Raw genomic sequence first — 14,195 nt, 5'->3', positions numbered from 1 at the left:
AAAATGCTCATATACCAGATACTGTACGGCATGTTAAATGTTTATATTTCATATTTCTGCATCGTCTCCAGTGGTGGGAGAAGTAGTCAGATCTTTTACTTCAGTAAAAGTACTAATACAGTGTAGAAATACTCTGTTACAGATAAATAAATGCATTCAAAATTTGACTTAAGAAAAAGAATAAAAGTATTTTAGCACCAACGTAAAGAACCAAAAGTAAAAGTACTCATTGTGCAGAACTGCTAACTTCAAAATCATATATATATATATTACTTTAATGCATTTTAATTATTGATGCATTAATGTGTTCTGTCACTAAAGGTTGGTTATTTTAACTACTTTATGTACAGCTGGGTAGCTAAATATTTAATAATAATAATACATAATAATTTGTTTTTGGATTATATTTTATATTATTGATCTGAATCTGCAAAGTAACTAAAGGTGTTAAATACATTTTAAAAAAGTAAAAAGTGCAACATTTCCCTCTGAGATGTAGTGGAGAAGTATAAAGAAAATACTGAAGTACAAGTACCTTTAATCTGTACTTTTGTAGCACTTGAGTAAATGTATTTAATTAGTTTCCATCACTGCTGGTCTCTGTGTCTGATGTTAATTACTTTTCAAAATAAAGGCAACAACGAGAAACCTTCTGTATTCAGCATTTCATTTTAAATATTCATCTAAATTCAGCCAAAATGTGAAATGAAATCATTGGTTAAGAAGTCAGTGACACTAAGAGACAACAATCTGATCCTTTTTGGAAACTCAGATTTATTTGGCATACTCTTCACATGCATTGATGATCCGTAACATCGAAAGTGTTCACAGTTCTAAACATGCTGCAGGGAACAAAGACAGTCTCGGTGCATTCATCCGTGTTTTGGTTGTGTGTCCACGTCACCTTATCAGAGGGGGATTGTTTGACACAGTTATGGATAAACAGCTTTTACGCATAACCAGCTTTTACGCACGGATAACCAGCTTTTACGCACACACACACACACACACACACACACAGGGTGTCCATTCATAATAATACATATTTGGTGTCCGCTGCTGTTTTCTTTAGTCCTTACAGCAGCTCCTTCAGGTGGAGGAGTTCAGGATTCTGGAGTCTGCAGAGTCGGAGCGCTCCTCGTACTCCTCCTCCGGGGAGTAGAGGCCCGGTTTGGGTCCCAGCGTGCAGCTCTCCTCCTGGACACTGATGCGCTCCTCCGAGGCCCTGGAGGGGAGCACCGGGGAGCCACGGAACAGGGACCCGGAGGAGGATGAGGAGGAGAACGGGGACACGTACTGGGCCGCCGAGCGCAGCTGGTACTGCTGCTGCAGAGCCATGGTATTCCACAGAGTCACGTCGTTGTGCATGAAGGTGTTGGCCTGGCTGCGGGTCAGGGAGTTGCGCAGCATGAGTGGGTAACGCGTGGGCTGCGGGAAGGACGGGTGCTGCAGCGGGACCCCGGTGCCAGAGTCGGAGGAGAACCGGAGGGACTCTGGGACTCGGAAAGCAGAGCCCACAGACCACTTGGTGGAGGTGGACACCGGGTGGTAGGAGCCAAGAGTGTGCTCGAACAGGTGTCCATTTGAGGGCAATGATGGGTCAGGGTGTGCGTTTCCATCTGGGCTCCGGCTGGACAGCAGGACCTCGATGGCCCCCACTAGGTCCCCTCCACAGCCCCGCAGGATGAGCTCCAGCACAGGGGGCTTGTGGGAGGGGAAGATCTTCTTGAGGACGTCCAGAGGAGGCCGGTTGGCCCTCAGGCTGAAGGGCAGGTTGATGGAGCCCGAGAGGCCCTCGATGAGCACGCCTTGCTCCTTCTGAGGACTCTCGGATTTGACCTCCTTCTCCGCGCTGCCGGCTTTGGGGAGCCTGTAGCGGCTCTCCTCCGGCTGGGTGGGGGTCCCTGGAGGATCCGGGGTGTAGCAGGAGCTCGGTTTGGAGCCCTCTGGGGAGCTCAGCGGGTCCTGGTCCTGGTCCTTCTCGCTGGAGCTCCCACCGTTTTCAGCCCCGGAGCCCTCATCGGGAGCGTCATCTGTCGGGTCTGTGGCACAAAAAAAACCACATTTCATCCATCAGGAAAGTCAATAAAAATGAATTAAATACACTAATCTGACTTTAGAAACATTTACATTTACATTTCTGCACTTTTCAAACTCAAATCACAACACACAATTAATCTTGTGTCAACTTGAGTGTTTGTGGATAAACTCGACTCTCTCCTCTCCAGAGCTGTTAACACAACATTTTCTGCACTTTGTGTGTGTGTGTGTGTGTGTGTGTGTGTGTGTGTGTGTGTGTGTGTGTGTGTGTGTGTGTGTGTGTGTGTGTGTGTGTGTGACTGCACTGAATCACATTCTGCAAACAGCTGGCTTGTTTCTCTCGGTAACATTTCATGGGGAACAGATCCAAACCACTCAGCTCCGTCTGTCAGAGGAGATGGAGCTGATGTGGAGTCAGCTGATCGGGGCTTGTGTCCAAATGTGTTTAGTGTGAAAAGAAAACTACCTGAGTGGAGTCATAAGAAACCAAAATCTGCACTGTGACACATTATAATAATTCAGTAATTATCACGCCAGTATGTGTGAGGAGTGATGAGGATAATACATTTTCATAGAATATAAAATGAACAATAATTTGATCAACGAAAAACAGGAGAAAACTATCAAAATAGTGAAATTAGAAATGCTAAATGTTGTTGTTTTTGTTTTGTTTTACAGCCTTAATATTACCACATTTCTGAGATATTTTTCAAAATAAGAGGAAAACACTTTTTTTCCAGACTGAATAATTGTTTGATATTTCTGTAGATTTATAAAAATAAAAAAATCATCAAATAAGAAAGAAATTCTTGCAGTATTCAATAAATAAATAAAAGCAAACAACAACCAATTATAAATATTACCAGAACGAATAGTTCATTTACAAAACGAATAAACCAGTTTAGATTAATATTCCACAATGTGCACAATAAAAAAACACCATGAAAATAAATTTAAAAAAAGGGGAAATATCTGTAAATCTACAAGTTAATCTTTCTAATTTATATTAATAACTCAACTTATTTCAAAAGCATTTTGTAAAAATGTCACAAAACATACTGCATATTATATTTCACCTTAAAAACACTAATTGTGTTTTTTATATCAACACATGTCCTGTGACTGACAACAATATATTGTTTCATATCTTCTGTGCTGCTGTTAGATGAGAAATGATCTCCCGGAGAACAGATAAGGTTTTATCTCTCTTATCTAATCTTGAAAATTTGAAATTTGATTTGAGCAAATGTATCATTCCTACACTGAGCATAATTTAGAGGAAATGTGCTTGAGTGACTTTTGTGTAACTTAAATATTACATAAATATGTACACAAATTACACAACCTTTGACCATTTTTGGATGGTAAAGAAAAGTTTACAAGATATTAAATAAACCTCTCAATCCCAGTATTCATGTCCTTTATTGTACTTATTTAGGAATGCAGTGTTTTCAATAAAAAACATCCTTTTCCTGCAGGATTTAATGCATTTTTAAAATATTATCCTATAAGTAAAGTCCTGTGATAATGTTGCTATTTGTGATTTATTATTATTTATTTTTAGTAGGCTAGCATCCCTGTTATAATAAGATAAGATAAGATAAGATAATCCTTTATTAGTCCCGCAGCGGGGAAATTTGCAGGCTTACAACAGCAGCAGAGGAAAGTGCACACAAGAGACATAGTAAAAGACAAGATAAAAAATGAAAAATAAAATAAAAATAAAATAAAACAAGTATTATAAATAAGCAATAAAAAAAACAGTAGAAAAAACAACAATAACTGAAATATTATATTTACAGAAAGAGAACTATTTTAACTATTTTAACTATTATTGCACAGTGTAATGTGTAATGCATTGCACATAATCTAACAATTTAAATTATTTCTGTAATTAAATGTTTTTTTCTGCTTATTCTTTTGATAATTCTTCATCCCATCAAATACAAATAATAACAAATAATTCATCAGAAATGTAAACCCTCTCTCTATATAATATTATATTTACAGAAGAGAAAAAAATCTATTTTTAACTATTATTGCACAGTGTAATGTGTAATGTATTGCACATAATCTAACAATTTAAATTATTTCTGTAATTAAATTAATTTTTTCTGCTTATTCTTTTGATAATTCTTCATCCCATCAAATACAAACAATAAAAACAATCAGAAATATAAACCCTCTCTCTATATAATATTATATTTACAGAAAGAGAAAAAAACAACAACTATTTTAACTATTTTAACTATTATTGCACAGTGTAATGTGTAATGCATTGCACATAATCTAACAATTTAAATTATTTCTGTAATTAAATGTTTTTTTCTGCTTATTCTTTTGATCATTTTTCATACAAACAATAAAAACAATAATATAAAACATAACCCCCCTCTCTCTCTCTCTCCTCCCACCTGTGCACGTCGGAGCTCCGGCCTGCAGCGTGTCCCTGCTGCTCCACCTCAGCTCCACCTCCTCCGTCCTCTGCGGGGCTCCCTGGTTCCCCTCCCCGGCCGCGGCCCCTCCGATGCCCGGCAGCACCCTGAGGGCCTCCGGGATGAGGCTCTCCAGGCTCTCGTTGGCCTGCTGCCGGCGGAGGGCCACCTGTGCGGCCATGACACGCTGCCTCTCGATGATGAGGATGCATTTCTCGCAGGTGCAGTCCTTGAAGCGACAGTAGCGTTTGTGGCCTTTGAGCCACGACAGGACGCCGTGGTTGCGGCACCGGGCGCACTTCGGGGTCCTCTGCAGCGGGGCCCGGGGCTGGGCCACCGGGGCCCCCATGTACAGGTACGGAGACCCGTAGCCGTTCATACCGACCAGCTGCTGCTGCTGCTGCTGCTGGGAGGAGAGCTGACGGAGACAGCAGGAGGAGAGGAGGAGGAGAGGAGAGGAGGGGAGGAGGAGAGGAGGGGTTGGCTTGTTGTGGAGGATCCACCTTTCTCCCTCCTTTCTCCCCTTCTCCACCTTTCTCCCTCCTTTCTCCACCTTTCTCCCTCCTTTCTCCCTCTTTCTCCACCTTTCTCCCTCCTTTCTCCCTCTTTCTCCCCCTTTCTCCCTCCTTTCTCCACCTTTCTCCCCCTTTCTCCACCTTTCTCCACCTTTCTCCCCCTTTCTCCCTCCTTTCTCCACCCTTTCTCCACCCTTCTCCACCCTTTCTCCCCCTTTCTCCCCCTTTCTCCCTCCTTTCTCCCTCCTTTCTCCACCTTTCTCCCTCCCCCCTTTCTCCACCCTTTCTCCCCTTTCTCCCTCCTTTCTCCACCTTTCTCCCTCCTTTCTCCACCTTTCTCCCTCCTTTCTCCCCCTTTCTCCCTCCTTTCTCCACCCTTTCTCCACCCTTTCCCCCTTTCTCCCTCCTTCTCCACCTTTCTCCCCCTTTCTCCACCCTTTCTCCCCCTTTCTCCCCCTTCCCCTCTTTCCCCCTTTCTCCCTCCTTCTCCCCCTTTCTCCCTCCTTTCTCCCCCCTTTCTCCCTCCTTTCTCCCTCCTTTCTCCCCCTTTCTCCACCTTTCTCCCCTTTCTCCCCCTTTCTCCCTCCTTTCTCCACCCTTTCTCCCCCTTTCTCCCTCCTTTCTCCCTCCTTTCTCCCTCCTTTCTCCACCTTTCTCCCTCCTTTCTCCCCCTTTCCCCCCCCACCTTTCTCCCTCCTTTCTCCCCCTTTCTCCCCCTTTCTCCCCCTTCTCTCCCCCCTTTCTCCCCTTTCTCCCCCTTTCTCCCTCTTTCTCCCCTTCTCCCTCCTTTCTCCCTCCCTTTCTCCCCCTTTCTCCCTCCTTTCTCCCCCTCCCTCCCTCCACCTTTCTCCCTCCTTTCTCCACCTTTCTCCCCCTTTCTCCACCTTTCCTGAAATATTATCCACCTTTTTCCTATTATTGCACAGTGTAATGTGTAATGTATTGCCATAATCTTTTCCCTCCAAATGTTCTCCCACCTTTCTCCCTCCTTTCTCCACCTTTCTCCACCCCCCACGTCTGACAGCACAGATATGCATAATTTGCATAAGGCTTTATTTATTTATTTTTTATTTTGATGCTAAAACTCTTTTAAATATCTTCTGCTGAATGTGCATTTAATTTAAAACACAAAATAAGTTAGAATTTACGAGAAATACACGTTTTTTTTCTTATATATAGTGATGTTTGAAGTTTTGCAGGATTAACACATAATTTTAATAGAGGGGTTTTAATTAAAAAAATAAACAGAAATATGACACCTGAATTAAGTATACCATGGGAAAAAAAGTAATAAAAAAGAAATAATTAAAAAGAAATGTACTTATATGTTTCACATACAATAACTTTAAAATAAATATATAAAAATGGTTATAATATTAATAAAATAAATGGAAAATTTTAAATAATGATAATAATAATAATAATAATAGAATTATATTGAGAATCCCATCTTTTCTTGCCAAACTTTTGGACTTTTTGAATTTCACTGCTTCTGCGTAAAGTTGTTGTGCGTAAAGCTGGATGGAGACGCTGCGCCTCACGCATGACAGCAGGAGGAGAAGAGGTGTTGGCTTGTTGTGGAGGATCCACCTTTCTCCACCCTTTCTCCCCCTTTCTCCACCCTTCTCCACCCCCCACGGCTGACAGCACAGATATGCATCAGGCCTGGCACGCTCTTATGGAGACCACGAGTATCCAAACGTCAAAGCACGCTGCAGAGGATGTCCATGTGAGGCTGGTAAAAAACAAACAAAAAAAACTCCCAGTGGGGGATCTGATAATGTTTCTCTGATAATGTTCACACGTTTTGTAGAGTCTCCTCCTTTAAAAACGGGAAGATTACTTTCCTGTAAAGATTCTCTCCATGTATTTAGATATTTCAAAATTCCTCGAAAGACCAATTACAGCTTCATCAATAAGAAGATGTAACATTATTATTTTTTTTTTTAAAAAGGCCAAACTGCAGGACAGGGCTGTAATGTGACATTTGATAAGCCTGCATGAAGCAAACAAGCTTTAAAACATTTATACGAAAGGTTAAAAAGACTAAACATAAACACGTGAGGTTGAACTATTTTAAAAACTGTTTGCTTAAACAATTCAACATGACACAAAATATCAAATGTATCATAATGAAAGATGTATACAAGTCCATATAAGTGGTCTGGATAGACATAACAACAATTGTCCAATTTAAGACAAAATATATAACAGATTAACATGAAAAAAGTTCAAAATTCAACCTTAAAATAGCTTTATAAATGTCATAAAGATGTGTAAGATGTGAGTCCAAATTCATCTTTCATCTTAACTTAAATACTTTTGAGGTCCCAGCTGTGCAAACTGTCCCATAATGAGACATTTTAACTTCAAGCAGGAAAACAAGATGAACATTTAAACATCTGTAGGGCTGAAAATAAAGTTTAAAAGACAAACTGCTTGAGTTAATGCCTTTTTTCTATTGGCAACCACATAACGAATATAAAGAAGTCAGAATTTAAAGTCAGACATTTAAAACTTATAATAACACATAGCATAATAGATGTGTGTAGTCATTAAAGCAACTAAATATCTAATTTGAAATCCCACGAGGAAACAATTCACTGCATGAATCAAAAAGCCAATTAAACATTTATAGGACTTTAAATGCACAAGTCAAGTTTGCAAACATTCAACGTGAAATAAACACGACATTTAATCTGAAAACAGCCTCATAAATACTTTAAAATAACCACGTGTAAGTCCTTAAACTCAACTGTTTAACTCGACAGTGAACGAGTCAACTCTCTTTAGATAAAAATCCCCAAAAAGGTTCATATTTATGAAGTAATATCAGCACAACGCATTCAAAGATATCTATAATTTCATTTAGATTTTTTAAAACTCAGCACATTTGTGTACGTTTCCTCCCTGTTGCCTGCAGGCCATAAGACTTAATTTGGACAAAGTGCTCGCAGCTTCTCGCACCTTTTACACAATCGTACATAACTTAGATGATTAGGTCTCTCCGTGGATAAAGGCCCTCTGGGAGCCGTGTGGAGGACGCTGATATGTCCCTTCTGCTGGACTAATAGAGGGCATTGAAACATAACACCGGACAAAGCCGGGGCCCATTTCTGACCGTAAAAAAGGTTTATTCAAGCAAATAATGGGATCCCGAGCCTCGCGCGGCTTACAGAGAGAATAAGAGCACGGTAAACTTCCCCACGTGAAGCCTCGTCTCCGGGGCTATTAAGCTTTTAATTGGAAAATAGCAGAGGAAATTTCAAGGTGACTAGAGTGGCTTTGCAGTTTGTGCCGGCCGAGTAGATTTGTGGGGAGTGGGAGGCGGCGGGTGAACGCCTACATCACAACGCACAATAAATTTATTCATGTTGTTCGTTGATAAAAAAAAAAAAAAAAAGGACTAAAACACAAACCGGAATAAAAGTTTATACTGCAGGATGCACTGTAATTTGCATAAGGCTTTATTTATTTATTTTTTATTTTGATGCTAAAACTCTTTTAAATAGCTGAATGTGCATTTAATTTAAAACACAAAATAAGTTAGAATTTACGAGAAATACACGTTTTTTTTTTATGTATAGTGATGTTATTAGATAGTTTTGCAGGATTAACACATAACTTTAATAGAGGGGTTTTAATTAAAAAAATAAACAGAAATATGACACCTGAATTAAGTATACCATGGGAAAAAAAGTAATAAAAAATGAATTAAGAAATAATTAAAAAGAAATGTACTTATATGTTTCACATACAATAACTTTAAAATAAATATATAAAAATGGTTATAATATTAATAAAATAAATGGAAAAATTTAAATAATGATAATAATAATAATAGAATTATATTGAGAATCCCATCTTTTCTTGCCAAACTTAATAATTAATTAACTTAATAATCTTCCACTGCTGTACAGTTAGCCTTCTAGCTAACCGTTAGCTCAGTCACAAAAAGGCCCTGGAGCTTCTGTGTATTTTCTCTTCCGTAAACGTTCTGTTTATTTTCCCGTTACTTTTTATTCACCATAGAAACTATTTAGTTCAGTTAAAAAGTTATTGAAAAGGGAAAATAAAGCTCATTTAGCAAACTCGTTAGCTCATTAGCTTAACGCTAGCTTGGTCGCTAACGGGACAATAAGTTCACAGAGTTTATTAAGATGTTTTTTGTGTGACAGCTTTTTCAAGACACTTATGATGTTTACGATTATCCCGATAATGGAAATTCACCACAATCATCTTATTATTGTGTTTTGATTTTGATTTGAATACCTTTATCATCCTTTATCATCAACTACTGGATGAATTGGCTGAAGATATGGTTCAGATATTCAAGTTCCGATAAGAATGAATTGTAATAACTTTGTCGATATCTTAACGTCTCATCTAGCGCCATCGTCAGGTCAAAACTTCCACTTGTTTTATAACCAAAAATCCTGCAAAGCTAATGAAATTCCAATCAGTTTCACCTTTACTTTCTGTTAAGCAAAAATGTTAGTATGAACACAGCAAAAGTTATTAGTTAAAGAATCAGACACATTTCAATCCCAAACTCAACATCTCAACTCTGTTTATATGAGCAGAGGAGCCTCCTCCAGCAGGGCCCCTCTCTCCAGGAGGTGGAGGAGGTGGAGGAGGAGCTGACCTCTGCTGAGTGGGGTTATTATTAGGTGCTGATTGGGGGCGTTGCCGCCACTCAGAAGTCCTGTCACAGAAACGCTGATTTAAGTCTCCCCGGGGAGGCGGGACACTGAGCGGCTACGGAGGAATTATCCGGACGTCTGAATTAGTGAGAACATCCGTCAGTGAACCATCGGTCTCCAGGGGGAAAAAAGGAAAAGTCTGTGGGTTTTTTTAGGCTACTACAAAATAGGTTGAAAGAACAATATGAGCACTAAATAAAGATTATACTACATTTTTGAATTTGACACTTTATGCAAGGTTGTGATTGGACGTTGAACCTTTCTCAAACAATTGGCAGTTGGAGGCCCAAAGTGATTAGGTCATCATTTTAACTAATAGATATCCCCATAAAACTTCCTCAGGTCATTACTTACATTAAGACAATTAGTGTTTGTATTGCACGTTTTCTCACATTCTATGTTTAAATATGCAAATTAGGCATTTTCTTATTTAATGCGTTGTCATTTTCAAACATTTTCAGAATAGAAATATGAACATTGGATGAAGCCAGTTTAAAAATGTGTAGTTTTGCACACGACACGAACAGCGGACTCCTGGATGAAAGTCATGTGTTTGCTCAACGTATCCTCTATGACACCTTACAAAAAAGTTACTCATCATTTTTCATGTGTTTTACATATGAAAGTTCAGAAACGTGTCATTTTTCGGTTAGTTACATGCAGTCTTTTCAAAAATAAACTCCCTTCTTTACAGGAAACAACTTCGTTAAGTTTAGCCAACAAAACTACTTGGTTAGATTTAGGAAAAGTTTGTTGTTTGGGTTTAAATAACGAAGGAAGTTGCTACTTAAGTACGGATGTTACGAGACAAATTAATCAAAGATAACTTTTTGTTTCACACAGGACACAAACTGCGGACTCCAAAGGATGTTTATGAGTTAAATAAAAATATCAAGTGAGAAGTAGAGTCATTTTCTCATAGACTTCTATACAATCTGACTTCTTTTTAACAACCAGAGGAGTCGCCCCCTGATGGCCATTAGAGAGAATGCAGGTTTAAGACACTTCAGCATTGGCTTCACTTTTCAGAACCGGAGTTTGCCGCATGTACGCTAGATTTAGGGAATTTTAGAGCTAGTGATGCTATTAGTTTTCATTAGGAAAAAAGAGTTGTCAACACACATTTGATAATTTTAAAAATCTAGCGTAGTCTTGCTACACATTACCAACCCATAGCTTTAATATAATAATTGTTGGTCATTTATTATTTATGGTTTTTAGTTTGTTTCTTTTGTTTGTTTGTATGTGCAACTATATGAATAAACCTTCCTGAGGGGTCACCATGGAAATAAAGAAAAATCTGAAAGTCTAAGTCAACTATAGAGAGGCGTGTGGTCCTCCTTAAGGTCGCCTGAGCTGCTCTCAGATCAGGTGTAAAGACAAATGATGGGTAACGTCCTCAGATTAGTTGTGGATGCACAGCGGCCTGTTAAGTTGGTTTAGTCCGTCTAGTTCAGCCTGTTTATTGGTGCTCAGACGTTTATGACTGAAGCTCTGCCCGTCCTTCAAACAGCGCTGTGATCCTCCGACTACCGGTCAGCAAACAGGACGCACGGTACACGCAGAGAGGTTAGCTAATGGTGCTTTGAAAAATACTCGATAGATAGTTTTGGACTGTGGTTAGAAATGATACAGCTGCATGAGTAAAATATGTAAATGTCATGCTGTAATTCAGTAGAAGCATGTAACATGATACCTGATTTTTATCCAAACAGGAGGTGTAAGATGTTTTTAAAAAAAAAAAAGAAAATAAATGACAAGGTTGTTTGAGAAAAAAGCAGGAGATAAAAGTTGGGATTGCTCTCAAAAATGTCCATAATAACTACATTTTGGAGAAAAAAAAATCTGAAGCTCAATTAGAAAAGATCATTTTTTGAATTTTGTTCAGTTAAGCTGCTGTTTCTTGTATCTAGTGTGATTTTATACAGTGTCTTATGTGTTTGATCATATGGTTTTAGTATTTCTACATATTTCTTATTTTTTGTCACTCTAATTTTACTTTTCTCAATTTATATTGCTGTGCATCCATCTCTTCAACTTCCCGACAATTTCATCCTTTTTTGTTTTTACTTTGAATTGCATTTGTTTGAAAGGTGATTTATTACAGTTTCAAATTTTATGTTCACTTCTATTCCGTAGAAAAATGTCAAGGTCCTGTTGGTACATCCTCACAGGTGTTTTCAATAGTTGTATCTGATTTGTGGCCTAAAAGTTGATGCAGAAAATAGATCTTCTTCAGCTGAGAAAGTTGGAGGTGAAATCTGCATTAGATTTTATTCGGATAACAGCACTTAAATGCAGAAAAAAGGAAAGAAATGTTTGCTTATGTATACACTTTTAGATGCAGAGTTGGCTTTCCAGAAAATGTATTTTAGTCTCCTTAAACTTAATGAAAACAGGATGAGATTGAATAAATATGAAAACAACTAAGAAGGACATTTGACAGATGACAAAAGCCTCAATTATACTTTGAAGTGGACTTACAGCTGCGGACACGTAGTATTTCTGTTTATGCTAGTTTCTAGAGTCCGTGAGGTTACAATAAATTGGAGGTACACAGACTTCCACCCAGAGCCTACGTCTACATCCTCTTATGATGAAATTAACGTTACATGATTTTTGATTAAAACTAAATTCCAAAATAACTGTCAAATATAATTCTACTCCCCTCCTTAAAAGGTCAGATGATCTTTAGTACCTGAGGAGGTGAGCTGAAACTCCAGTCTTAGAGAATATACTTTACTCTCCAGATATTACTCAGTAATGAATATATAATCTAGTTTTAAGTTTCCACCTCTGAGCTCACTGCGTCCTCCTCCAACACCTCCTCCTCCCTGTCTGTATGGAGCGGCCATCACTCCACCCGGAGGTGTCGCGGTGGGATCCCAGCTGATTTTATCTATTAAGGGGAGGGCATGATTCATGGAGGCGGAGGCAGCTCAAGGAAAACCAATCCTGTGACACTTTCTCCCCCTGCGCTGAACGCCGCGGCGCCGGCAGCAGCAGCAGCTACAGAAGGACAAGCCGAGCGGCAGCCGGTCGCCCCTGACAACCGTGATAAAATGGCCTTCCTTAACTAAACTCGTAAAGCACGGGGCAATAAAACTCAATCTTCTGTAAAATCCAATTAAGTCATTATCTGACTGATTGTATCTTTAATTGAAAACAGAAGTGACAGTAAATTTCTGTGATATATCAGGATCAATCGATACTGCTGTACGATCTGGTCTCAAGAGGTGATTTATAATGTCAAAGCCTTATAGGTAACTCCACATTCCTCTCTCTAAAACCACTGGTGGATGAAATTAAGAGTAAGTGCGTTTCATAAAAAAAACAAGATGGTCACGTTATTGATTACAGCAGATGGGGCAGAATCCAATGAATGTTCCCACAGCGCAGCAGAAAGAAAATACAAGTAATTTTCTTTTGTCTGTTTTTATATTGTTGTTTCCAGCATCACATTTACACTCCATCACCTCAGAGCGTTTTTATTCGGCTAAAACTTGTAGCGACATAAACTCCAAAGACTCCGAATTACTTTTGTTGCTGTCTTATTCAAACACAAACACAAATAAACACTTTCAAAGCATGCAGTTGGAAATGAATCTCCGTAAAACACAATAACACATCAGCAGTATACGCGGTACAGCGGTGCACTAGTCAGCTTCACAGAGGCAGCAGAGTGGGAGAAAAACTCGCCTGAGTTGTTGTTTTCTTTTTAATTAACACTGAAACAACACAACTCAAAAGTGGGCAACACAAGATTACTTTCATTAGTTCATGAGGGAAAAAACTACTTTGTATGGGGGTAATTACTTGCACAACAAACACTGTGACCAAGGTATGTTATCTGTTAAAAAATACAACAATTACCTTTTCTTTTTATCATCAATTAACCTGTTGATTCTTTTTTTTTTGATTAATTGATTAGTTATTTGGTCAATAAAGCATCACAAAACAACAAAAATGGCATTACCCAGACCACAAGGTGACATCTTATCAGTCCAAAAAACCAACACATTCAATTTACTTCCATTTAAGAAAAGAAAAAAAACTGCAAATCCAAACATTTCAGAAGCTAAAACCTTAAAATGTTCAGCATTTTTGCTGGAAAAATGCCAGAAATGATTAACTGATTATCAAAATGATTGTATTTTCTGGATGTATTATCAATTAATTGTTTCAGCTCTACACATCACTGCTACAAATCCAGAACTCCTGAGCCTCTGCTGTGTCTACAAGGCCGTACCTAGAGCGTGTAAACAGTAACCCGTGTGCATAGTAAAAAACCACCGGCCTGAAGGGGTTAAATAAACAATAGACATGCAAATTTATGTGGAATAAACAATGCGGATGGATCGGTGCCATAAATAAGCAGCCGGTGCTCATCACACGCCAACAACGCAACGGAGGGAAACATGATTCATGTCTAACCTGCCGGGTTTCTCCCCGCTAACCCTCCAGTCGCACGAGGACGTCCTCGTGTTTTCTGCTCTGAACTT

General features: G+C 39.0%; 1 protein-coding gene across 1 annotated transcript; it reads right to left on the bottom strand.

Annotated features, from left to right (window-relative positions):
- Window positions 1-784: 784 nt before the first annotated feature.
- On the bottom strand, window positions 785-4,858 carry dmrt3a (doublesex and mab-3 related transcription factor 3a). The gene is made up of 2 exons (XM_054610220.1): window positions 4,455-4,858; window positions 785-2,042 (listed from the first exon to the last, which is right to left on the bottom strand). Exons 1-2 carry the CDS (start codon window positions 4,852-4,854, stop codon window positions 1,090-1,092), a joined length of 1,353 nt encoding a protein of 450 aa, XP_054466195.1. The 5' UTR covers window positions 4,855-4,858; the 3' UTR covers window positions 785-1,089.
- Window positions 4,859-14,195: the final 9,337 nt, after the last annotated feature.

The sequence above is a fragment of the Anoplopoma fimbria genome, chromosome 13 (genome assembly GCF_027596085.1).
Source record: "Anoplopoma fimbria isolate UVic2021 breed Golden Eagle Sablefish chromosome 13, Afim_UVic_2022, whole genome shotgun sequence".
Taxonomy (NCBI): Eukaryota; Metazoa; Chordata; class Actinopteri; order Perciformes; family Anoplopomatidae; genus Anoplopoma; species Anoplopoma fimbria.
Note: the sequence above shows the minus strand (reverse complement) of the source record. Positions and strands in the feature narration are given on the sequence as shown.

Bases quoted from the DNA above. Each gene is read 5' to 3' on its own strand.
- dmrt3a (XM_054610220.1), bottom strand. From the start codon at position 4,854: ATGAACGGCTACGGGTCTCCGTACCTGTACATGGGGGCCCCGGTGGCC. The intron at 2,043-4,454 runs GTGGGAGGAGAG...TTTGTGCCACAG, and splicing joins CGGAGCTCCGACGTGCACAG to ACCCGACAGATGACGCTCCC.